Source organism: Rhinatrema bivittatum, chromosome 1 (genome assembly GCF_901001135.1).
Source record: "Rhinatrema bivittatum chromosome 1, aRhiBiv1.1, whole genome shotgun sequence".
Classification (NCBI taxonomy): Eukaryota; Metazoa; Chordata; class Amphibia; order Gymnophiona; family Rhinatrematidae; genus Rhinatrema; species Rhinatrema bivittatum.
This window is the reverse complement of record NC_042615.1, coordinates 661797711-661823195: the sequence shown is the minus strand read 5'-3', so window position 1 is coordinate 661823195 and position 25485 is coordinate 661797711. Positions and strand designations below refer to the sequence as shown.

The 25485-nt window shown below is 45.3% G+C and overlaps 1 protein-coding gene across 1 annotated transcript in view; it reads left to right on the top strand.

Moving 5' to 3' along the window:
* ADGRV1 (adhesion G protein-coupled receptor V1) overlaps window positions 1–25485 on the top strand; it is a 1128533-nt gene that overhangs the window by 285435 nt on the left and 817613 nt on the right. Inside the window, exon 39 of the mRNA XM_029573357.1 lies at window positions 23184–23277. Coding sequence (XP_029429217.1) covers window positions 23184–23277 — 94 coding nt within the window. The remainder of the gene's footprint in view (window positions 1–23183; window positions 23278–25485) is intronic.

Below are 25485 nucleotides of genomic sequence, written 5' to 3'. Positions count from 1 at the left end.
GAGGCCTTGGACTAGCCAGGGCCCAATGCCACGACCTGACCTGGAGGCCAGGTCCCGACATAAGGGCCTCGACCTGGACCCAGGCCCAGTATCGTGACCTGACCCAGCGTGCAGGATGCAACGCCAGGGCCTCAGCCTAGACCGTGGCCAGGACCCAAGCCTGACGCCGTGATCGGACCCGGAGTCCGACTTCCAACACTGGGTCCTAGGCCCGGACCCAAGCCCAATGCCATGGCCTCGGCCAGGAGACCCGGTCTCAATGCTTGGGCCTTTGTCCAGAGTCAGGCCCAGGCCTGGGGGCTCCATGCGTCTTCTTTCTTCTATCCAAATCATAATGAAGGCATCCATTGGGGTTGTGGCGGAATTAACTCTAGGCGCATTCACCTCAGCGGACGGTGCTATTTTGATGTTCGCAATTCGGCTCAGGGCCCTCCAAATGAAACAAATTAGCCTTATTTGTTGCATTTTGCATTTTTGTTTTAAACGAATATACATCCCTTTCTGGTAGTGCCTGCCCACAAGGAAATGGCGCGTTCTAGCACAAGAAAGAAAACCTTTGCTGGATCTGTCCTCACTCTCTGAAACTGTTTACCTTTAGACATCAGACTAACATCTGATCTAACTTTCAGGAAAAAACCCTAAAAACTGCCTGTTTGTAGAAGCTTTTGGCCCATAGCTGAAGCCTTTTTGTTCTACCTTTCTCAAATTAGATCACCTGACTCATCATGCTACAGTCTCGCAATCTTAATCTAGCTCATGTTTCCTATTAACATTGTGCATTGCCTGTATATGCCACCTCCCTGTTCGCTTGCCTGTTAAATATATCTTTTGATATTCTGCCCTCACCTCTCCCCCATTTTTGGAAAATTGATTGAATTTTATATTACTATTGTATTTTACCCCTACTCTTATATGATTTGATCTTTTATTGCTGCTGTGCATTATGGGGTGAATTTTCAAAATATTTATGTGTAAAATTAGCATATATGCACGTAAGTAGCTTGTTCTTGGGTACACACTATAAATATCAAAGTATGCATATATTTTCGGTCTTGCATTTACATGCAAAAACAAGGGGCAGTCTAAAAACATTCTAGGGTGGGGCCAAGAAGTACGCGTGTAATTTGCTATTCTATGAGACTTGCAGATGCACATTTGGCAGCTTATTTGTATAATTTTACACCTGCTAATTATCTTGCGTAATTGATATCGGACTCATCTATTGTTTACTATGGGTTGGGTTGGAGGCCTGGGTAAATTGGGGGGGAGGGGGGAGTTCAGGGAAAAGAACTAGGAAGTTCTCAATGACCTGGAGAAGGACTGGGTAAAAATAGTGGAGGTTTTGGCAAACTGGTGATTTCAATTCCGCGCTCAGGTTTTTAAAATATACTGACTTCTGGGCATAAACAGGGTTTTATGCGAGTAAGTCATAATTTTTTTTGCAAGTAAGATATACAGATGGATGTTTTTAAGAAAACTACGTTTTCAATGCATTGAAGATACTTGCGCATAAGGAAACATACAAGCATATATTAGGAGGTAGACATGTATTTTTTATAATCTGCCCATACCTGATACGCACAGGTTAGATAATACTGTAGTATATCTCCACGTGGCCATATTTGTGTTTATATGAGGCTGCACCGAGTTCTTTGAATGTTATCCCCAATGCCTATTCATATGTACCTGATATTATCTTCAAAAACAAAACAACAAAAGGACTCAGTACTAAAAAATTATTTGATCAAAGGCTATCACCATAAGTGTTGTTGAAGAAACATTATTGTTTTTATAAGAAAAACTGCATCAGCAAGCCTGACAACGTGCAGTGCCATAGGCAGAGCCGTCCGGTCTTCTAATCGTTTGCAGTTTTGAAAAGGCATATTGATATGCTTCAAAATAAATGCTTTTGAAAAGATATTGGTATTTTTTTGAAAAATAATAAAGTCCGTCTGTGCCCATATAAACAAATTATCAAAGAGACCCGACAGCAGCCGGTGTTTTGCAACGCAAGGTTGCTTCTTCAGGAGTCACAATGACAGATGAAAATTCTGAAAATGCACAATGTAAAAGAAGACTTAGTATATCATATAGAGAAGTGAAACTACTTAGCTTATTGCTTCGGCTTTGGCAACCTTTTCATATGGACGGCAAGTCTCAAAAGAATTCAAGTGGTGAGGGACAGAGACTGCCATAAACTGGTTGCAGAGTTAAATAGCCCACGGTTTTTCAGCGTGATGACATCAAGACGTCTAGTGTCAAGTTGCTATGGAGACAGCCAAATGAATCATGGATATTTACAGAAAGATACTCAATTCCAGGCGGTATTGAGACTGTCAGGATCAACAGTTCCCAGACAATGTATCCATCGTTGCTCGGCTTTAAGCAACAAAGTGTCAAAATCTCCTCCACGCCAGTGTTGGTGAAATTGTTGTAAGACGCAAACTTTTAAATCATCAAAGGTATGAGCGTATTCAATGCAGTGAGCAGCTAGAGGAGCTGTTAGGCAGCCGGTGCTAATGCAGGAACGATGTTCAATCAAACGGGTTTTAAGAGCCCATTTCGTTTTCCCAATGTACCATAAATTACAAAGGCATTGGATGATATAAATGACACCGGTGGAGTGACAGTCCATAATATTTCTCAAAAGAAATGTAAAATTATGCCTGGAGAAATAAAGAACCGAAGTGGATATCATAATGGGACACACTGTGCAGACGATCCTATAAATACATGGCCGATAAGACAGAGAGGAGTCGGAGTGGACTAATTGGTCCTGTAAATTGGCTCCTCGAGAGAATGCAAATCTCGGTGTCTCTTGAAATTCTTTATGTAGTTGGAGGATCTGCCAATTTTGAGAAATAATTTGTTTCACTTTGTACGTCATGGACGTGAATGGAAGCACCCAAGTAAGTGTTTCTGTAGATTCAGGCAGACGTGATAGAAACAGCCATTCGCGATGAGTAAATTTGGCTCTGGTGTAGGCACGTTTGATGCACCATGACGGATATGCTTTCGCTTGGAAGTGTTACAGTTTTGGCTGCAGTGCAACCGCCTCACCACAAGGGGTCCCTCTAGTGCTGGCTTTCCGGACAGGCCCAGTCCATCTCCTCTGTCCACTCTGTGCTCTGGGTGTGTCCTTATAACCCTGCCTGACAGTTGCCTCGGTGCTTCGGCATCGAGCTCTCCTGGGCTCCCTGCTCTAGCCCTGCGCGGCCTTCGGGCCTTTCCTTGCCTTGCCCTGCGCGGCCTTCGGGCCTTTCCTTGCCTTGCCCTGCGCGGCCTTCGGGCCTTTTCCTTGCCTTGCCTTGTGTGGCCTACAGGCCTTCTGACCTGCCTTGCTCTGCTTACGGTGTGTGGCCTACGGGCCTTCTGTGTATGTGTGGCCTATGGGCCTTCTGACCTGCCTTGCTCTGCTTACGGTGTGTGTGTGGCCTACGGGCCTTCTCTGTGTATGTGTGGCCTACGGGCCTTCTGACCTGCCTTGCTCTGCTTACGGTGTGTGTGTGGCCTACGGGCCTTCTGTGTGTGTGTGTGGCCTACGGGCCTTCTGACCTGCCTTGCTCTGCTTACGGTGTGTGTGTGGCCTACGGGCCTTCTGTGTGTGTGTGTGGCCTACGGGCCTTCTGTGTGTGCGTGTGGCCTACGGGCCTTCTGACCTGCCTTGCCCTGCTTACTGTGCCTTGACCCAGCCTGAACCTAGGCACTGCTATCTGCCGCCTGCCCTGACCCAGCCTGAACCTAGACACTGCTTTCTGCCGCCTGCCCTGACCCAGCCTGAACCTAGACACTGATATCTGCCGCCTGCCCTGACCTAGCCTGAACCTAGACACTGCTTTCTGCCGCCTGCCCTGACCCAGCCTGGACCCAGACACTGCTATCTGCCGCCTGCCCTGACCCAGCTTGGACCCAGACCCTGTATCAGCCATTCTTGTCTCTCTCAACCTGGAGCCACCCTTCTGGGTGGTGTTCACGACTCCTGACCGGAGCCCAGTCGTAACAGTATGCCGAAGCCATTTACATTGGGAGAGACAGTAAGGACTCAGTATTCAGACGGTGAGTCTCCACGCTTTATTATCTGTACCATTTGTCAAACTCTGAATTATCCTATGTACCTGAACTGTTTAGCTTGTCAGCTCTCGGACCAGGAGCACTGGATTTGCAGCAACTGTCACAAAAGGAATGTGTCTGTATACCAAGAATGCCTTAATTGCAATTCTCCCAAACCAGGCTGGTGGAAGTGTCTCTGTCTTCCTTGTCTTTTGCCTCCAGGCAAACCCTGCCCCCGCTGCACAGCTAACGGGCCACCGTCTCCTCCTAAAGATTCAGCCAGAGCTATCACACTCTGCCCTGCTTCTGGCTCAGCTAGGAATGTTTTCACCCTGGACAGTTTACTAACAGAAGATTGTAGCATAACTTGTCACAAAACTTTTCACCAAAAAGCAGCTTATACTCCAAGAAAACCAAAAACTTACCTGGCCAAGAGAACTTCTAGGACTTCCGTTCTAGGAGAGCAAGCACAAAAACAGATGGAACTCATTAACCCGAGCAGGGCTCTGCTTCCCACAGCTGCTGAACAGCCTGTAACGAGCACCTTCCCTAGACGTCCTAGAACTGCCTGTGCCTTCTCTAAAATGCTCCCCCAGAAACAAAATCAGGAGCTTCAGACTTTGGCTCGAGGTATCAAGCCCTTGGCAGTACAATCTGTGTCTTCTATGTACACTACTTCTAACCTTGCTGCTCTGCCATCTGAGCCTGCTTCATCACCCCAAGAGGGGTCCGAGCCTGCTGCATCACCCCAAGAGGGGGCCGAGCCTGCTGCATCGCCCCGAGGAGGATCCAAGCCTGCTTCATCGCCCCGAGAGGGGTCCGAACCTGCTACAACGCCCCGAGAGGGGTCCGAACCTGCTACAAACGCCCAGAGAGGTGTTCGAGCCTGCTTCATTGCCCCGAGAGGGGTCCGAGCCTGCTACAACGCCCCGAGAGGGGTCCGAGCCTGTTACTACGACCCGAGAGGGGTCCGAGCCTGTTACTACGACCCGAGAGGGGTCCGAGCCTGCTACAACGCCCCGAGAGGGGTCCGAGCCTGCTACAACGCCCGGAGAGGTGTTCGAGCCTGCTTCATCGCCCCGAGAGGGGTCCGAGCCTGCTACAACGCCCCGAGAGGGGTCCGAGCCTGTTACTACGCCCCAAGAGGGGTCCGAGCCTGCTTCATCGCCCCGAGAGGGGTCCGAACCTGCTACAACTCCCCGAGAGAGGTCCGAACCTGCTACAACGCCCGGAGTGGTGTTCAAGCCTGCTTCATCGCCCCGAGAGGGGTCCGAGCCTGCTTCAACACCCCGAGAGGGGTCCGAACCTGCTACAACGCCCGGAGAGGTGTTCGAGCCTGCTTCATCGCCCCGAGAGGGGTCCGAACCTGCTACAACGCCCAGAGAGGTGTTCGAGCCTGCTTCATCGCCCCGAGAGGGGTCCGAGCCTGCTACAACGCCCGGAGAGGTGTTCGAGCCTGTTACTACGCCCCGAGAGGGGTCCGAGCCTGTTACATCGCCCCGAGAGGGGTCCGAACCTGCTACAATGCCCCGAGAGGTGTTCGAGCCTGCTTCATCGCCCCGAGAGGGGTCCGAGCCTGCCTCTTCGCCCCGAGAGGCGTCCGAGCCTGCTACAATGCCCCGAGAGGTGTTCGAGCCTGCTTCATCGCCCCGAGAGGTGTTCGAGCCTGCTTCATCGCCCCGAGAGGGGTCCGAGCCTGCTTCATCGCCCCGAGAGGGGTCCGAACCTGCTACAATGCCCGGAGAGGTGTTCGAGCCTGCTACAACGCCCGGAGAGGTGTTCGAGCCTGCTTCATCGCCCCGAGAGGGGTCCGAGCCTGCTACAACGCCCGGAGAGGTGTTCGAGCCTGTTACTACGCCCCGAGAGGGGTCCGAGCCTGTTACTACGCCCCGAGAGGGGTCCGAGCCTGTTACATCGCCCCGAGAGGGGTCCGAACCTGTTACATCGCCCCAAGAGGGGTCCGAACCTGCTTCATCGCCCCGAGAGGGGTCCGAGCCTGCCTCATCGCCCCGAGAGGGGTCCGAGCCTGCTTCATCGCCCCGAGAGGGGTCCGAGCCTGCTACAATGCCCCGAGAGGTGTTCGAGCCTGCTTCATCGCCCCGAGAGGGGTCCGAGCCTGCTTCATCGCCCCGAGAGGGGTCCGAACCTGCTACAATGCCCGGAGAGGTGTTCGAGCCTGCTTCATCGCCCCGAGAGGGGTCCGAGCCTGCTTCATCGCCCCGAGAGGGGTCCGAACCTGCTACAACGCCCGGAGAGGTGTTCGAGCCTGCTTCATCGCCCCGAGAGGGGTCCGAACCTGCTACAACGCCCCGAGAGGGGTCCGAGCCTGCTACAACACCCCGAGAGGGGTCCGAGCCTGCTACAACGCCCCGAGAGGGGTCCGAGCCTACTACAATGCCCAGAGAGGTGTTCCAGCCTGCTGTTTCATCCCGAGAGGGGCCCGAGCCTGCTGCACTACCCCGAGAAGAGCCTGCTAAACCGGTCCTGCTGCCACCCCCGGAGGGGCTCAAACCGGTACCACTAACAGACTTTCCGACTCAGCCATCTGAGCCTGTTGAATTGTTCCAGCTGTTGTTGCCCTCAGAGGGGCCAGATTTCATCTTTGAGTACCCCCTGCTAAGATGGGACCCAGGAGGAGGGGGAGGCCTTGAGGAGGGGGTACTGTTACAGTTTTGGCTGCAGTGCAACCACCTCACCACAAGGGGTCCCTCTAGTGCTGGCTTTCCGGACAGGCCCAGTCCATCTCCTCTGTCCACTCTGTGCTCTGGGTGTGTCCTTATAACCCTGCCTGACAGTTGCCTCGGTGCTTCGGCATCGAGCTCTCCTGGGCTCCCTGCTCTAGCCCTGCGCGGCCTTCGGGCCTTTCCTTGCCTTGCCCTGCGCGGCCTTCGGGCCTTTCCTTGCCTTGCCCTGCGCGGCCTTCGGGCCTTTCCTTGCCTTGCCCTGCGCGGCCTTCGGGCCTTTCCTTGCCTTGCCCTGCGCGGCCTTTGGGCCTTTTCCTTGCCTTGCCTTGTGTGGCCTACAGGCCTTCTGACCTGCCTTGCTCTGCTTACGGTGTGTGGCCTACGGGCCTTCTGTGTATGTGTGGCCTACGGGCCTTCTGACCTGCCTTGCTCTGCTTACGGTGTGTGTGTGGCCTACGGGCCTTCTCTGTGTATGTGTGGCCTACGGGCCTTCTGACCTGCCTTGCTCTGCTTACGGTGTGTGTGTGGCCTACAGGCCTTCTGTGTGTGTGTGTGGCCTACGGGCCTTCTGACCTGCCTTGCTCTGCTTACGGTGTGTGTGTGGCCTACGGGCCTTCTGTGTGTGTGTGTGGCCTACGGGCCTTCTGTGTGTGCGTGTGGCCTACGGGCCTTCTGACCTGCCTTGCCCTGCTTACTGTGCCTTGACCCAGCCTGAACCTAGGCACTGCTATCTGCCGCCTGCCCTGACCCAGCCTGAACCTAGACACTGCTTTCTGCCGCCTGCCCTGACCCAGCCTGAACCTAGACACTGATATCTGCCGCCTGCCCTGACCCAGCCTGAACCTAGACACTGCTTTCTGCCGCCTGCCCTGACCCAGCCTGGACCCAGACACTGCTATCTGCCGCCTGCCCTGACCCAGCTTGGACCCAGACCCTGTATCAGCCATTCTTGTCTCTCTCAACCTGGAGCCACCCTTCTGGGTGGTGTTCACGACTCCTGACCGGAGCCCAGTCGTAACAGGAAGTGTTTACTAAGAATTGCTGCTTGTAGTTGATATTCTAATGGAGTGGTGCACAAATGTCTAATACGAAAAAATTGACTCACCGGAAGATTTTCTTTTAATGATTGCGGGTGTGCACTAGTAAAGTACAAAAAGGTGTTGCTGGACACTGGTTTGCGATATAATGTAGTCTCAAATCCTGCTGGAATTTAATAATTTTAATGTCCAAAAAAATGAATCTCCTCTTTGTGAATATTAGCTGTAAAGTGCAAATGTAAATTACATCCATTCAGCCACAAAAGAAATTGATAAAACGTCTCAATAGTATCTGTCCAAAACAACAGTATGTCGTCGATGTAGCGTTTCCAAACAAGAATGTGTTGTGAAAAGGGATTGTTATGGTAAATGTATCGATCTTCAAATTGTGCCATATACAGGTTGGCTAAATCAGGGGCCATGGTTGCCCCATAGCTGTCCCGCAAGCTTGTTGAAAAAAAGATCCTTCAAAGGCAAAGAAATTCTGTGTTGAAGCAATTTCCAACAAAGAAGCCGAAAACATAGAATTCTTTGAGGGCGTGATCTGTCCTCAAACAATTCAAAAGCAATATCCATCATCTTATCTTGCGGGATGCTTGTATAACGTGTTTCAATGTCTAAGGTGGCCAAAAAATCTTAGAAGTATCAGAATGGAAATCATCTAAAAATTGTATCATTTCTTGAGAATCTCTTATATATGATTGTTGTAACTTCACATATGGTGCTAAAAAATGATCTACGAATTTGGAAAGTGGTTCCAGCAACGATCCTCTGCTTGAAACAATTGGACGTCCAGGAGGATTGGTGATATTTTTGTGTATTTTTGGAAGGGTGTAAAAAACAGGAACAATCGGATGTTTCTTAAGTAAAAATGAAATTTCGTGTGTAGTCAAAAACCTTTATCTATGCCCTCCTTCACAGTGTGTTCTATAAGACTTGAAAGATTAACAGAGGGATCAGTGGGGAGAGGTTGATAGAACCGCTGATCTTGGAGTTGCCGCTGTATCTCTGTGACATACTGAGTCCTATTCATTAGGACTATCTTTCCTCCTTTATCAGCTGGCTTCATGATAAGATGATTATTCTGTTGTAATTCTTTCAGAGCTAGGACTTCTGATTTGGTCATGTTAGAAAAGGATCGTGAGGCAATGAACATTTGGCAAAGGTCTCGTAATGCACTTTGGTAAAAGGTAAATATAACTGGGTCTGCTGGGCCTGGTGGAAGCCAAATAGATTTGTTTCTTATAATAGCTAGATCTGGTCCACTCGGTTGTTCAGCAAAAAAATGTCTGATATAAAGTTTATGGATAAACTTGAATAAAGCTATTTCCAATTGGAACAAATCAGCTTTCGGTGATGGTATAAATGTAAGTCCTTTTTCAAGGATTTGTTTTTGAGTTGAAGACAAAACAACTGAGGACAAGTTCAGAATCAAAGATTCCGTTGTGTTTGTGACAGAGTCTGTCTGGTGTACGTTGAGCCGTCCATCCAGCCGCCCCCTCTTGATCGTGGGGGTCGACGATAGCCGCGGCCTCGGCCCAAAAAACAATTATCCGAAGTAATATCTCTTTTTTGAGTTGAAGTGGAGCTTTTGTTGAGCAATTCATCACCTGATGAGTCATCACTTCCTGAATCAAAAGTGACTTTGTTAGATTTAGTCTTCGTCTTCTCACTCATCCAGGGGTAAACATATCCATGAGTATAATCTCGTTCGTCGCGCTGAAATTTGTCAAACTTCATCTTCTTCAGGTCTGTTTTGAATTTATCATGGATTATTACTGTGTTTCTTCTATTTCTGTTTCAGTTCTTTTTGTATCTTTATGTTCATTTTACAGTCTATTGGTTGTAGAAATTTTGGCTTTATAGAGTGGGAAAGTATAGTGGCAATTTTTTTCTTTTATGTGCTTTGCTTGCTTTAGACTTGCACAATTTGCTTGTGACTAAGATAAATCTATTTTATAGAAACAGATTGAAAAGTTGGCATGTGAAATTCATACTGAACTGTCAATAATAGTTATAAAGTTTTATTTTATTTTATGTTAGCCCTCTTATATCTGGGCTATATATACCAAATTGTATTGCCCTATTTCTCATCTGTATTGTCCTTTTAATTGGCGTCTGAAGCAATCTTGACTTGATCTGCCATTAAAGTTTGCTCATTTCATACTGGAATGTCAACTGGATTTTCTAATTGAAGTCCAAATAGTTTTAACCATTAACAGTACTTTGAATTTTAACATTTTATAATTAATTCTGTCAGCATAAGCATTAATGAAGTAATGTGGCTGAATTTGGAGTACAAAAAATCTTGAATATATAGTGGTAGGCAGTGTACCCAGTATAATACATTGATGAGGTAAATTATCCTATCAAGATTGGCTGCTAATTTGTAGCATAGTCTTTGTTCTTCCAATCTGGATGTCATTTATATGCAGTTTCTACTTTTTGTAATTATCTACTGTGTTCCATGTATCCCACTGACATTAGTAAACTTAATTCTAAGGCAGATTTTAAAGCAGTAACTGATTTAGTGAAACATAAATGTCTGGGGTTTTTACAAGTGTGGTTGTACTAAACAGATTTTTCTAGCTGAATCATTCTTCTTTCAGATTTAATTATTGTGCTATAAAGTGTATTAAAAAGCAAAGATTGATTCTTTTTAAAGCTGAAATCATTAGGCAAATTACCCTTAATGACATCATTAGATCTATTATCTGACTTTAGGGTTTTGAAAGAATCAGTCTGAATTTTTCATTCCATTACTGTTCATTTTTTTGATGGAGACAATAATTTAAAAAATGTATTGTGATCATATCGCAGAAAATTGACAGCAGAAAAAGACCATATGGCCTATCTAGCCTGCCAATCCATACCAGCTGCTCAGCTCTGTAATCTCTATCACACCCTCAGAGGTCCTCTGTGCATGTCTTATGCTTTCTTGAATTCAGATACTGTCCTTGTCGCCACCGCCTTCACTGGGAGGCTATTCCATGCATCTATAAAGAAATATTTCCTTAGTTGAACCTCTTTCACCCTCATCCCTTGACTCCTCCCTCATTCCAGAGCCTCCTTTTCATTGAAAGAGGCCTGCTACCTGAGCACTGATAAATTGGAGATTTTTAAATGTCATTCATATCTCCTCCTATCCTGCCTTTCCTCTAGGTTATACATGTTTAGATTTATTTATTCATTTAAATCTTTGTCTGTTTCCATATCGAAGATCATTGACCATTTTAGTAGGAAGGGGCATAGTTGCTTCATCATTTGGAGGGGCCAAAATGCCTTCTTTGTCACTTTTGTTATTTGGCTCTTCATGGTCAGAGTAGAATCTAGGTTGACTCCTAAACTCTTCATCTCTTGATGTAGGTATAGGGAGATATCATCTAAGACTAGGGGTGGGGCATTATCTGGCCATGGTGAACTGGTTACCTCTGGGATCTCTGTTTTGTCTTTATTTATCAGTGATTGGTTTTTAGTCATCCAGACTGAAATCTCATTTAGTCAATTTTTTTTAGGACTGTTATGATTTCTTCCCAGGTGTCTGATGTTGGCATGAAGATTTGAATGTCATCTGCATAGTTGTATACTGTAAGCCCAAATCTTCTCACAATGATTGTGAGGTAAACAGGGGCGGATTTTAAAAGGGTTATGCTCGCCGGGCCTATTTTAAAAAGGCCCGGCGATGCACGTAAAGCCCCGGGACATGTGTAAGTCCCAGGGCTTTACAAAAGTGGCGGTCTGGGGCGGGGTCGGGGTCAGACTCCCGGCACAGTGGCCATATTTGCTGCTGTGCCAGGAATTGCGCGCTGGCAGTTGGCCTGCATGCGCAACTTGTGCCTGACCAGAGGCAGGCGCAAAAGGTAAAATAAAGGTTGAGGGGGGTAAGAGTAGGGCTGGGGGAAAGGTTAGGGGAAGGGGTGGGAAGGTTCGGCTAGGAGGAAGGGAATGGGGGAAGGCAGCGCGCAAGGCGCGGCACGTGATCCAGGATTTTATAACATGCACGCGCCTGCGTGTGCATGTTATAAAATCGGGCATACATATGCTCGTGCCGGGTAGCGTGCACACATGTACGCCCGCACGCAACCTTTTAAAATCTACCCCACATTGAATAAAATGGGTGACATTGGTGAGCCTTGGAGGATACCCCATATCAGGAGCCAGGGTTTGAATAAGTGTGCATTCCAGGTTATTTCTTGGGTTCTGCTGATAAGGGAGGATTTCAAATGACTTTTCACATCTTTTGTATATCTTTGTTTGTTAGCCTATTCAGTATTTGGTGGGCAATTGTGTCGAATTTGGCAGAAAGGTCAAGAAGAATCAGGGAACCTGACCTACCATGATCCATCATTATTCATATATTGACTCCTCTATTTAAATTGTATATAAGTTTACCATGTAAGCAACTGTTCTCTGCTCACATGCACCGCTCTCCAGTTAGAAATTGTTAATCTATCCTTTTTTTCCAACATCCTTGTTCCACTTTACCTGTTGTAATGTAACTTTTTCGCTCTCAGTGTTAACTGGTTTACCCCCCCCCCCCCCTTAGTTTATTGTAAACCAGTACGATAAGACCTGGTCTTGAGCATCGGTATATAAAAAAGAATCAAATAAATAAATAAATAAATAAATCTTCTAATAAGGATACTAGAATGGTTTCTCTGCTGTATTCTGTATAGAAATCTGATTAGGCTGGATCCATTCTGTAGGTTTCTTCATGATAGTCTTGTAGTTGTCTGGTGACCACAATTTCCAGGAGTTTGGTTAGTGTTAATAGGCTTGATATTGGCTGGTAGCAAGCACATTTTGAGGTATCCAATGAGGGTTTTTTTAGTGTACGGTTTAATGGAGTTGACTTTGAGTCTGGGTAATGTCTTAGCTGTAGGGAGCATTTATAGTTTTTACTAGGGATATGCAGTCGCAAAATATTGATTTGGTTCATTTTTTCATTTTGGTTTTTTTTTCCCATCAAAAAATGTTTTTCAGTTTGATTTGTTTACCAGATTGGAGATGTTTTTCTTATTTAATGTTTTTTCAAACAAAAAAAAAATCGAACAGCCCTCCCCCTCTTAAAAAAAAACCAATGGGCCTGCAGCAGGATTAGGTCCCAGGGTTAAGGCCCAGCTGAGACCTCATCTGTAGATGGGTTCTATCACTAAGGCCTGGATTCCTGGGTGAGGCCTAGCCCAAGGACTTATCCTGTTATAGAAGCCTGGTTCTAGTACAGCAGCCCAGCCCATGGACTGCTCCCATTGCTGAGGACTTGGGCCGGGCCCCAGCACTGGGCCTAGACATTGAGAAGGGTGGCCAAGCCTCTGGGCTGGCAACCAGCCTCTGTGACGGGACAGTCCTCTGGGCCATGCCTAGACCTTTGCAACAAGATTAGGCTGCTGGGCTGGGCCTAGGCTTGGTGATGGGACCAGGTCTTGAGATGGGCCTTAGTGATGGGACCAGGCCTCAGGCTGGACTTTGACAATGGGATCAGTCCTTAGACTGGGCCACAGTGCTGTCATAGGCTTCATGATGGGCCCAGCCCTTTGGGCCAGCCACAGCAATGAGATCAGGCCTCAGGGCCTGAAGCATGATCCTGTCACCGAGGCCTGAACTAGAGGCCTGGTGCCACCGGAGACTCTTTTTTGTAATGCACAAATATGAAAATACATAAAAATTTTGCATTTATACATTCATTTTAAACAAATGCACATTCTTAGTTTTTACTAGGTAGAAAAGGATTGTTTTTGAAAGGTCTTTAAGAAGGCATGGAGGGCATGGGTCTGATGTACAGCCTCCATTTCCTAATTGTTTAGTGAATTTTCTTATGTTTTCAGTGTCTACATGTAAAACTGAGGTTGGTTATATCTACTTCCTTTGTCTCTTTGTATTGAGGTACTCTGAGGTATATATTTATTTTGTTTTTCACTGCTATCTCTAAGGTGGGTTTACAAGCTCCTTTACTGGTTGATTCTAGTGTGTAAGGCATATCCATCTTGCATGGTAATCTAATTTATTTAAATCAGACAAAATATAGGCCAAGTTCATATAAAGAGGTCAGAATGTTTACACCTTTCCTTGAGATTGATAATACAAATTTTATTGTAGCAGCATAAGTAATACAATGGTTTTAGATACAACAGATGTTGTTTTGTTTAACAGAGTAAATCAGTCTTGTGTACACTGGTTGTGAAAACACCTGTGTCTCTCCCTAGCCCAACTTGCACATTTGAAAGACAGACTGCAGATTAACTATCCAGCTTAAAAAAGTAATTAGCTTCTCTAACATAGAATACTGTAAATCTCTTTTATTAGGAGTGCCTAGCAGCTTAAAAAAGTAATTAGCTTCTCTAACAGAGACTACTGTAACTCTCTTTTACTAGGAGTACAAAATAAAAAAAGCTACAACTTATACAAAATGCCACAGCAAAGCACTTAATAGGTTCCTGAAAATGTGATCACATAATGCACTCACTTATATTGGATACCTGTGCAATCCCGAATTCACTACAAAGTATTAACACTAATATATACAACCATCCATTGTGATAACCCAGGTCTGGCAGCCATAGGACTACAACCATACAAGCCACAGAGATCGCTAAGATCTCAGAATAAAGGTTTATTAGCTGTGCCAACATTACTGAATACTCATCTAACAAAAATAAGAAACTGTGATTTCTCCATTGCTGGCCCAATACTATGAAACTCAGTACCCGAGACACTACAACTGATCCCAGAAAGAAAAAAATTCAAAAGTGAACTGAAAACATGGTTATTTAAAAAATATCTATAACCTACCTTAAAACTTACCTGAAATCAGAGCAAACACCAATAAGGGCAACCTAAAACTACTCAGAACAAGCATCTATAAGGTCAAAGACATTAATAAACCAACTATAGAACTAAACAGCCCATTACACCCCAACCATGTCAAAATAAAACATTGAAAACTTATCTTAAAAACCCACTAACCTCTTATCCCAGTACCTTTAGTTAAAAAGCTAGAACAACATGTAGACCTATATCTCACTTGATTACATTGTCAATGCTCATGCCTATGTATATTATGTATGCTAGTTGATTACATTTAGTCATTGTCTAAGTCATGCCATTATCTATATGTTATGTTGTAAGCCGTTGTGATCTTTATTTGAAATGACGATATATAAATAAATAAATAAATGTATATCAGCAGTATTGACCACACAAACAGAGAACCAAATATATTTGGTTCTCTGTTTGTGTGGTCAATATTATTGAATATTAGAGAACCTATTTGAATATTTGCCCTCTGTGTTTGTATTATCAGCAGTATTGGGCATCTGGACAGGGACAGTCTCATGCTCCCTTGCTCTCTGCTACAACCAGTTGGTCCATCTCAGAGGATCTGGTCAAGATCCCATCTTGGCATGGAGGGCAGTCATCAGTACCCCCGACTGACAAGTGACAGGTTAACATCACAGTCACATCACAGTCACATCACGCGCTCCCCCCAGATCAAAGACTAGAACCAAGTCATCAGGAGTTCAAAAAAAAGCTAAAAACATGGCTTTTTCGTCAAGCCTTCCCAGACATCTAATGCTACCTAATCAAGTCTTTTAACCCAATTCATGGGTTATCTCACTGTTTTTTGCTATTAAGATTTTTTCAACTGTACCTTAATTTTTGAGCTCTTTCATCTTTTGTATTTATACTGTATTCACACTTCATTTACTCTATCCCTTTTATATTTATTTTCTATATAATATTTATTACTATATTACTATGTTTAATTGGTTATCTATTCTATTTGTTCCATCATTATTGTTATTGTTCTATTGTTACCTGTTTTATTGTTCAATTGTTCTATGTAAAGCCCCCTACTCTTTTGGGGCATTTAAAAGTTGTATGTAAACCGGATTGATTTGTAGTTCCTACAAGAACTTCGGTCTATAAAAATTAAAAATAAATAATAAATAAATAAACAGTCATGGAGTGGCAGTCCTGGAGCCGGGGTGTAGCGAGGGAAGAGCGATGGGGTGTCAAAGCACCTGGGCCCTGGGCTGTAGGGGGTGCTTAGGGGCCTCTTTTTGTATTATTTTACAGCCACATACAGGCAAAGTGTGAGAAGAGTCCATTACTTGAAATGTCTGCTGTTTCTTTGACTTTAAGCATTTCTACAGGGAGGATGGTGGTGGTAGTGGAAAAGGGGGGGCATGTAGGAAGTACCACTGGAGACCTTGCTATGCCACTGCCCAGAGCACTTAGAAAAGACTCTGTGTGCAAGGATGGTTTGGCAGGTACTGCAAAGTTATTGGAGCAGAAGCTCAGTCTTGAAGCTTAGGCTAGAAGCTTCATTAGAAGTTACATTCCATGTCTCTTGTTTGAAGAAGGTCTTCTTCACTGAAATTTGTTGTCATTCAGCTACCATTAAGGTTTTTCCTCTGGCTCTTGTCAGGATGACATACTGTACATATGCATAGGATCCAAAAAGTTGATATTGATTGGATATTACCATAATCCACAGGTACAAGATTGCTGGGTTTCTGCTACTGCTTCTTCCTAGCTGGTATGTGCTTGCAAATTTCTCATGGATGACGATGTATGCTGGAAGACATCTAGTGTACTGAAAAGGGCCTCTCAACCGGATTCAAAGTTTGTCAAGACCACAAAGCTCAACAAGTTTCTGTTCAGCTTGGACCAGCTAAATTGCAAGGTGAAGACAGATTGTTCTATATGGAGAACAATATCAGGTTTCCTCTCCTCAGTGTGATTTCACTGGCATTCACATTAAAACCGCAGGGGCCTGTAACAGAGTGCACCAGAGAAATACTCTGTACACCTTAAAGTACAGAGCCCAGCTGTCTCTACCCAGTCCATGTTAATGCAAGGCATTCTGGGTGAGGGGCAGCTCCCATCGGGGAGGAATATAGCTTAGGTTCAAAGGAGAGTGAGAGAGGCCCTGGGAAGAAGGAGAAGGCAGCTCCTAATAGCAACAGTAACCTACTAATGTTGTTTTGATGAAGTACTGCAAGATAAGCAGTTTCGATTTATGTTAATAGCCGTGAAGAATAAAGTTGTGCCAGAGAAGCTAGAGTCCAGTCTGAATTTGTCCTCTAGAAAGCCACAGACCACTTATGCTATGCCACGGATAGTGGCAGGAATGGGATCTTCTGCACTAAACGACTGCATAGGCAGAAGCCCAAGCCTCCAGAGAGGAAAAGGGATTTGTTTTTTCTGAGCTGAGAGAATCTGTGCCTTAGCAAGGCACAGAGGGTAACTTGTGCAAGAGAAGCATGCTGAAGAAAAAAAGAGAAATTCCTGGGCCTGGCTGCAGGACAGTCTAAAGTTTAATTTACAACACAGAGACTGAGCTAGACCCTGTGAAAAGGGCAACATAAGTTACAAGTGCAGGTGCAGAACCAATGTGTGCCACAGCCACATATTACAAATAATGAAGCCAAAGAGGCTGCTCCAGGTGGGGAAGCCAGAGGGGCCAACTCCAGTCTGGAGTGTACTGGAAGCCCTGCAAGTTGGGGGGCACCCACCCAGCCCTGGCATGATGATGGCAGTGTAAGGGGAGAGAGGCTATGCCAGTAAAAGATGTCCTGGAGAGGGAAAAGAAAATATGGGCCTCAACATGTCTACACCCCATGGTGAGGACTTTGGAAGCGCTGCTCACTATGGTCTTCAGGCTTATGATTCCAATGGAGACAGATGAGACTCCAGCGCAGGCATCAGTTGAAAGTGGGACTGAGCAAACCCTCAGAAGGAGGGAACAAGTTAATCAAGGCTGCAGGGTTCATGAACCTCCAGCATCAGTGAGCGGGGTCTGTGGAGAGCAGCAGCCTTTCCCTATTCTGGCTGAACCACTCCCAGAGGAGCAGGTAACAGAAATCAAGGAGGATTTCTCCCTTGTTGGTGAGGATGGAGAAGATACCAGTGTTACCAAGGAATGGAGACTGGTTATACACTCACTGAGGCAGAACCCCTCAGAGGCCAAACTACAGGATGGGACTAATGAACTGGATGCTGTTGAAAGTGAGACTCTAGGAGTCACCAAGGCTGAAAAGGAGTCTGGGCGAGAGGTTTTCCCTTGGGGAAGCTCAGAGGGGGTGGGAAAAGAGAAAGCCCAAGGTAGGGCAAGAAAGAGAATAAGAGCGAAGGGTTCCTAACTAGGGACATAGCCCTAGTAGCAGCAGACACTCACTTTGACAAGATTGAGCTGAGGGGCACCAGAGAAATACCCTTTATAACGTAAAAAACCAGACCCAGCTGTCTGGTCCTGGTTCACTGTAATGCAACATAAAAAACACAAAAGGACCAAATCAAAGCAAAATTCAATCAAGGCAATCGCCGTCAGTACCTTGTAGGTATAGAAGGAACTGCATCGGCAAGCCTGACAACGTACTGTGCCTTAGGCAAAGCCATCTGGACTTTTCGTCATTTGCGGTTTAAGATAAGCATATTTAAGATAAGTATATCGATGTGTATCAAAAAAGCTGCTAGAAATAATAATATCCGTCTGTACCCTCGTGAGCAGATTATTGCAGAGACCCGACAGCGGCCGGTGTTTTGCAATGCACAGTTGCTTCTTCAGGAGTCATTAACGAGGTAAAATTCTTATTCCTGTGGGCGCAAAGTCTCAATAAGAGTTCACTGCTTGAACACATCGATGTGTATCGATGTATGTCGATAAGTATATCGATATACTTATCTTAAATATACTTATCTTAAACTGCAAATAAAACTGCAAATGACGAGAAGTCCGGACGGCTTTGCCTAAGGCACAGTACGTTGTCAGGCTTGCTGATGCGGTTCCTTCTATACCTACAAGGTACTGACGGCGATTGCCTTGATTGAATTTTTCTTTGATTTGGTCCTTTCGCGTTTTTTACGTTCATTGAACAGATAGGACTTCACTGCTTGCTCTTTGTTGTTTGGTTTGCCACCTTAATGCAAGACATTCTGGTGACAGGGTGGATCCCCTGGGGAAGGTATATAGTTTAAGGTCAGAGGAGAGTGAGAGAGACCCTGCGAAGATGGAGAAGGCAGCTCTAATAATAAGATTGACCTACTGATGTTGTTTTGGTGAACTACGGCAAGGTAAGCAGTTTGAATTTATGTTAAGAACATGCCATACTGGGTCAGACAAAGGGTCCATCAAGCCCAGCATCCTGCCTCCAACAGTGGCCAATCCAGGCCACAAGAACCTGGCTGCTGGATTTGTGGACCCCTGAGCCGGCTAGAACTGATGATGGCGCACGGTGGGAAGGCCCACCGTGGAGGTTGTAGCTGGGAGGCGGTCCAAGCCAGGAGACCAGCCGAATCTTCACCACTGGAAGCCCAAGATGCCCCCGGGAGAAGCCTTTGAGGACCTGGGCCGCTTGGACTTACATACGGTCTCCTGAGGATGAGTATCCAAAGAGAAGTCCAGGAGTGCTGAGGAGAGGAGAAGCCGGAACCAGGAGACCAACCAGAACTTCACCACTGGAAGCCCGAGGTCCTCCCAGGAGGAGCCCGTGAGGACCCGAGCCGCTTGGACTTAGTCGAGGCCTCCTGGATGGAGCGGTCCAGACGAGGAAGAGCAGAAGGAAGGAACCAACCAGGATTCAGGGCAGGCGGCTAACAGCAGAAAGTGAAGACGAACCAAAGTCAAGGCAGGCAACGAACGGGGAACCAGGAGACTAGTCGAAGTCAGAAGCCAGTGGATGAGCTGAAGTCATAAGGAAGAGCAAGGCAGGAACAGCAACTAGCACACTCCAAGGAGTCAACCTCATTGCAAGGCCAGGAGTGTAGCTAGTTGCAGGGTTTTAAACCCTAAGGGCATCTGACATCATCCTCGGGGCTGGGCTACATTTCCCGCGCTGGCTCCTTTAAATACTGAACCCCTGCGCGTGCGCTGTGGGGGCGGGGCCAGCTGCAGTGCATCGGCGGTGTCTCCCTCGAGGAGGGAAGCCACGGGCAGGAGCCAGGTAGGCCGGATCAGGCCCCAGCAACACCACAGCATCTCGGACCGGCCCCGAGGTAGGAGGAGGGACCGGGGTACGGCCCGGGACCGCAACACTGGCAAGCACCCAAAAATCAAGTCTATCCCATGCTACTGCCGCCAATATTAGCAGTGGCCATTCTCCAAGTCAACTTAATTAATAGCAGGCAATGGATTTCTCCAAGAACCCATCCAATCCTTTTTTATATACAGCTATACTAACTGCACTAACCACATCCTCTGGCAACAAATTCCAGAGTTTAATTGTGCGTTGAGTGAAAAAGAACTTTCTCTGATTAGTTTTAAATGTGCCACATGCTAACTTCAAGGAGTTGATTGCTGTGAAGAATAAAGCTGTGCCAGAGAAGCTAGAATCCAGCCTGAATCTGTCCTCTAAAAAGCCACAGACTACTTGTGCTATGCCACAGGGCTGTCATGTGGTTCAACTTCCATCATGTGTTGCTGGGTCCACATTCAGTTTTGTTCACAGTTGCACATACTCTTTTCTAGGATAATCTCTACAAGTAATTGTTTAGAGGTCAATATTCAAAAACCATTTAGATGGATAATTGAAAAAGTTTTTTGTCTAAATGGCTGACTGGTGATATTAAAGACTGAATGCAGCTAAATTCTAGCTGTATATGGCTAAGTTGGAGGCAGGCAGGAGGCGTTTTAAAGAGGAGCAAAGTTAGTTGTATAAGTTATGTAGATAACTTCAGTATTGGGAGTTAGCCGTATAACTTATGTAGCTAACTCTGGTTGTGCTGTAGAGCCGTCCTAAAGTTAGCCAGATATACTTATCCGGGTAACTTTAAGACAGCCGGGAATATTCAGCGGTGCTGCTGCGCCGCTGAATATTCCCATTAAGTTTGCCAGATAACTATATATGGCTAACTTAACTAGTCCTTCCAGGGCTGAATATCGGCCTCTTAGTCTAGTTTTTTTTTTGGATGACAGCTATTTTATTATAGTAAAACTTGGCAAGTTGATCACAAGCTTGGGAATTTCTGATGCATTGTTGTGAACTTGTTGAGGTGTTTTTGAGGCCATTAATGTGGAATAGTTCTTTGGTATGATATTTATGTTGCTTCTTTACTTTTTTTGATTTGTTTAGGGCCTTCCTGTAGTTCTTAAAGACTTATTCCCATTCTGTCTTATCTTCTTTATTTTCTCTATTTTCTTTCTTGTGTTTGGCAGGGTGCTTTTTTAGATGCTTTGTGTTTTGTGAACCATAGGGGTAGATTTTAAAAAAGCGCGCCTTCGTGTACTTTTGTTAGCGCACCAGGCGCCAACAAAAGTACGCTGGATTTTAGTAGATACGCACGTAGCCACGCGTATCTGCTAAAATCCAGGATCGGCGCGCGCGCAAGGCTGCCGATTTCGTGTAGCCAGTGCGCGCCGAGCCGCGCAGCCTGCCGCTGTTCCCTCCAAGGCCGCTCCGAAATCGGAGCGGCCTCGGAGGGAACTCGCTTTCGCCCTCCGCTCACCTTCCCCTCCCTTCCTCTATCTAACCCACCCCCCGGCCCTATCTAAACCCCCCCCTACCTTTGTCGGGGGATTTACGCCTCCTGGAGGGAGAAGTAAATCCCCGCGCGCCAGCGGGCCGCTAGCGCGCCGAGACGCGACCTGGGGGCAGTTCCAGAGGGCGCGACCACGCCCCCGGGCCCGCCCCCGAAACGCCGCGTCCCGCCCCCAAAACGCCGCACCGATCAGCCCCGCCCCTGACACGCCCCCGACACGCCCCCCTCGAAAAACCCCAGGACTTACGCGAGTCCCGGGGCTCTGTGTGCGCCGGCAGGCCTATGGAACATAGGCGCAACGGCGCGCAAGGCCCTGCTCGCGTAAATCCGGGCGGATTTACGCGAGCAGGGCTTTTAAAATCCGCCCCATAGTGTGGAAAGTTTGGAGCAAACTGTTTTATTTTGCAGTGGTGCCATCTGGTCCAGAATCATCATACACGACTTGTTCCAGTGGTGGGCTAGGCTGTCAGCTGATTTTTCTAGGAAGGTTTCTAGTTTGTGCTTAAATTTTTGCTGAATTGGAGAGCATTGATTTGTTTTTTCCCCTGTTTTTCAAGGTTTTATTTCTGTAATACTGATTGCTGACCATAAATTGATGTTAAATGTGATCGTGGAATGGCTTGACCAGATTATTGGGTTGGTTTCAAGTTTGTGGATGGAACCACTCACTTCCTTGGTATTCAGGGCAAGTAGTAGATCAATAGTGTATCCAGCACTGTGGGTAGCTATGAAGTTCATATGAGTTTTGTGTTTGTGCCCAAAGCACAAATAAGTTTAATAATTGCCTGCATTTGTAAAACGTTTTGGGACAAGATGTATTTTGAGGAAATAAATGCTGACTTTTAGTTCTTTCTCTGCTACATGTATTTGTCAGCACAACTTAAATCATTTTGGCTCATACCCAGGTGTACCAGGGAAGTGCACTGAAATCCTAACTACAGTTGAGTATCTGTTATTGCACATCTTAAACATCCTGAACCTAAACTATGCAGTTTTGCACTTAAGATACAACAAAAGTTAGTTTTAGGTTATTTTATTTCTTTTTTTCCCAACTGTCTCACTTGAAGATTGAGTGAGCATTGTGGTGTAATCAGCATTACTAATGCTGCCTTCTCATTGGTCGGTGTATCATGATGCCTTTGGGGTACAGAAATCTAAAGGAGCAGTACACAAGGCGAGTGAAATACTGAGGTGAACCGAAAAGCAGAGAGAGATTCATATCTCATGTTCTCAGTATTCCAAAAGAGTGCAACAAGGCAGTCACTAGGGTCAGATGAATGTTAGGATGCTAGGGAGATGAATAATCAACAGAGGAAACGGGATGTGATAATGCCTTTGTACAAGTCGTTTGTGAGATCCCATCTGGATCATTATGTCCAATTTGGAGACTGAACCTGCAAATGGATAGAGAGGTAGTCCAGAGAAGGGCAACTAAAATGTAAATGAAATGAGAATTAAGAAGATAAATATGTATTTCCGAGAGGAAAGAAGAGGTATAAATAATAAACAAGAAGCAAACCTGGGAGGTAAGTTCTAGTACAAAAAAGTTATGATATGAGATTCTTAAAGCGTGAAGGATACATGGAATGGCCTTTCAGTGGAGGTTATGCAGTCAGAAACAGGAACAGAATTCAGAAAAGCATGTGAGAATTGCAAAGGATTCTTAGTTGCAAAGAAATGAAGGGAAAACCAAACATCAACAGGGGTCCTCTGTGTTGTAACAGGAAGTGAATTGGACAGTCTAGTTTGGATGTAACATCCTTATCTGCCATCATATTCTGTATTTCATGATATAAATATTGTGGATGGAAGAATTTTGATGCTTGGTTACATGAAGCTGTTTGAAAAATATCAGAGGTTGATTTTTCTCACAAATTTTCTAAAAATATTTAATATCTATATATTTTCATATTTTCTGTTGTATGTTCTGCAGGATGATATACCTGAGCTGCAAGAATTCTTCCTGGTTAATTTAACCTCTGTGGAACTTGTCATGAAACCTCAGACATCATTCCCTCCCAGGCTGGGTATAACACTGTTTTAAATACTAACCTGTTAATTCATAAACAAATCTGATATTAGCAGTTAACTAGCATTGTAATAACCAATAGTGCCCAAACTATGACTTCAGGAATAAAGATGGCTGAACTTTCTTTAAAAGAAGCGTGCAAACAATTTTATGAACCAAAGCATAATCAAATCTTCTTTAAAGAAAAGGAGCCAAAGAACATCCCTTCCCCACCCCCACTCTTGCTACCTAGTACCCAGTGAGTGCTCACTCTTCCTCATTGCCTCTGCTTGTTTCTGACCTCTCGTTCCCCCATGGTATTTATACTTATTGCGTTCCCTCCCATCCCATTGGTGATACCACCCCCGTTTCCCGTGTCATGTCTTCCTTCCAAACCCTACGGACACTTCCCACACCCACTGACCTTGTGGAGCCCTGCCCTTCCCTTCCAGTCTTGCCAGGTATTGCCAGCTCCTTTTATCCTCCCTCCCAAACCATGACCCTGCTAAGCTCCTCTCTCCCTCCTAGATCCCCTGATACCGCCAAGCCCTGCCCCTGCTTCCTGACCCCAATGAGTCTTATGCCCTTCATCGCACTCCTGTTGATAATTCTCTTTTATCATGTGCATAAATTTGCTTTGTACATGCAGCACTAATTGGTGTTTAGAACATGCACTAAAAACATATAATAAAATATGCTCTTTTTTTTTTAGTACCTAGGCCTATGTATCTTATAAAACAAGTGACAGATTTAAAACAAATCAAAGGATATATGTCTTCACTCAGATCATAGTTAATTTGTGAAAATCATTGCCACATGATATTGTGGCGGCATATAACCAAGTTCAAAAAGGGATTAAATTAATGAATTAAAAATAGCCAATTCATGACTGGTAAAAACTGGAAGCAATTCACAACTCTTTCTAATAGATTTCCTCTAAGTACCTGCTGCCTACCACTAACAGAGACACCATGCTGGTCTAAATGGTCCTTTGGTCTAATCTAATTTGCAATTCCTATCTTCTTAATATATAATCTCTGAACATTACTTGTTAAGATTACAATAAATTTCTCTACTGCTAAAAGCATCTTCTTTCTACAAGATATACTACAATGTGTATCAGTATACTGCATCAGATGCGCTTAATAGTCTGTAATTTACTGTTTCTCTCTTTCACAAAGAGAATCACCTGTTTTGGATTTCTCATTTGGATCAAATATGAGGTTCTCGGAATTTGTCATATATTCCCTTGATTGTTTTTTGCTTTATTATCTTTATTTTCCAGCCTGCAGTTATAATCATTTCTTATCTTTTTCTGTCTTCTGTGCATGCCTATAAAATTAACAGACCCAATTTTTTTACAGAACAAAAGGAAAACCACAAAACTCAATGCTAGTTTATTTAGACTGGGCAACAGTTGATGACTGAAATTCAAAGCCACAAACCTCCCTCGTTTTCTGCAATGGCCGAAGGGGATGACTGTGTGACCAAGAATACTGGGGTGGGGGGGGGGGCAATTTTGAATAGCCCATTTTGTTTGCAATGTACATGGGCACTTTAGGCAGTCAGTTTTCAAAGGAAAACCACCCACACAGTTAGCCTTTGAAAATTAACAGTTGCAAACTACATGCAGGAAAAGTGGCTGCTCATTTTCCACATGCTTCTTGTGTGAATGGCCAAGCGAGGACAATATAGCACATGTCCATATGCATTCTATTTTCCTCCCTTTTTCTAAACACACCCATCATAATGACTCTTTTTAACCCAGATAAAAGTATGTGCACTAGGGAAGCCTGTGCACAGGAAGAGGAGGGCAACTTTGAGACAGGCCATTTTACATGGATGGCTTTGAAAATGTCTTCATTCAGTTTTGTTGTATTCCTCTAACGCTTCTGCCAGTTACATTTACAACATCGTTGCTTATAGGACATGTTTTTTCGAACTGGAATTTGAAAGCCATATTACAGCTACATAGAGGTCAATATTCAAATGGTTTGTAACTTAGCTGGTCAAACTGCAGATTTTCAAAATTCCCATGCTCTGACTGCCTCCAAGTCAGCTGGATAAAACTTATCTGGATAACTAAAAGGCATTCCAGGGTGTATTTTATGTTGTTTTATTATTGTTGTACACCGCACTGGTCAGATTTCTGGGAGTGCGGTATATATGTAAGCATTTAGAAATAAATAAATAGAGTTAAGTTTGTCGGATAAAGTTCTAGAGTTAG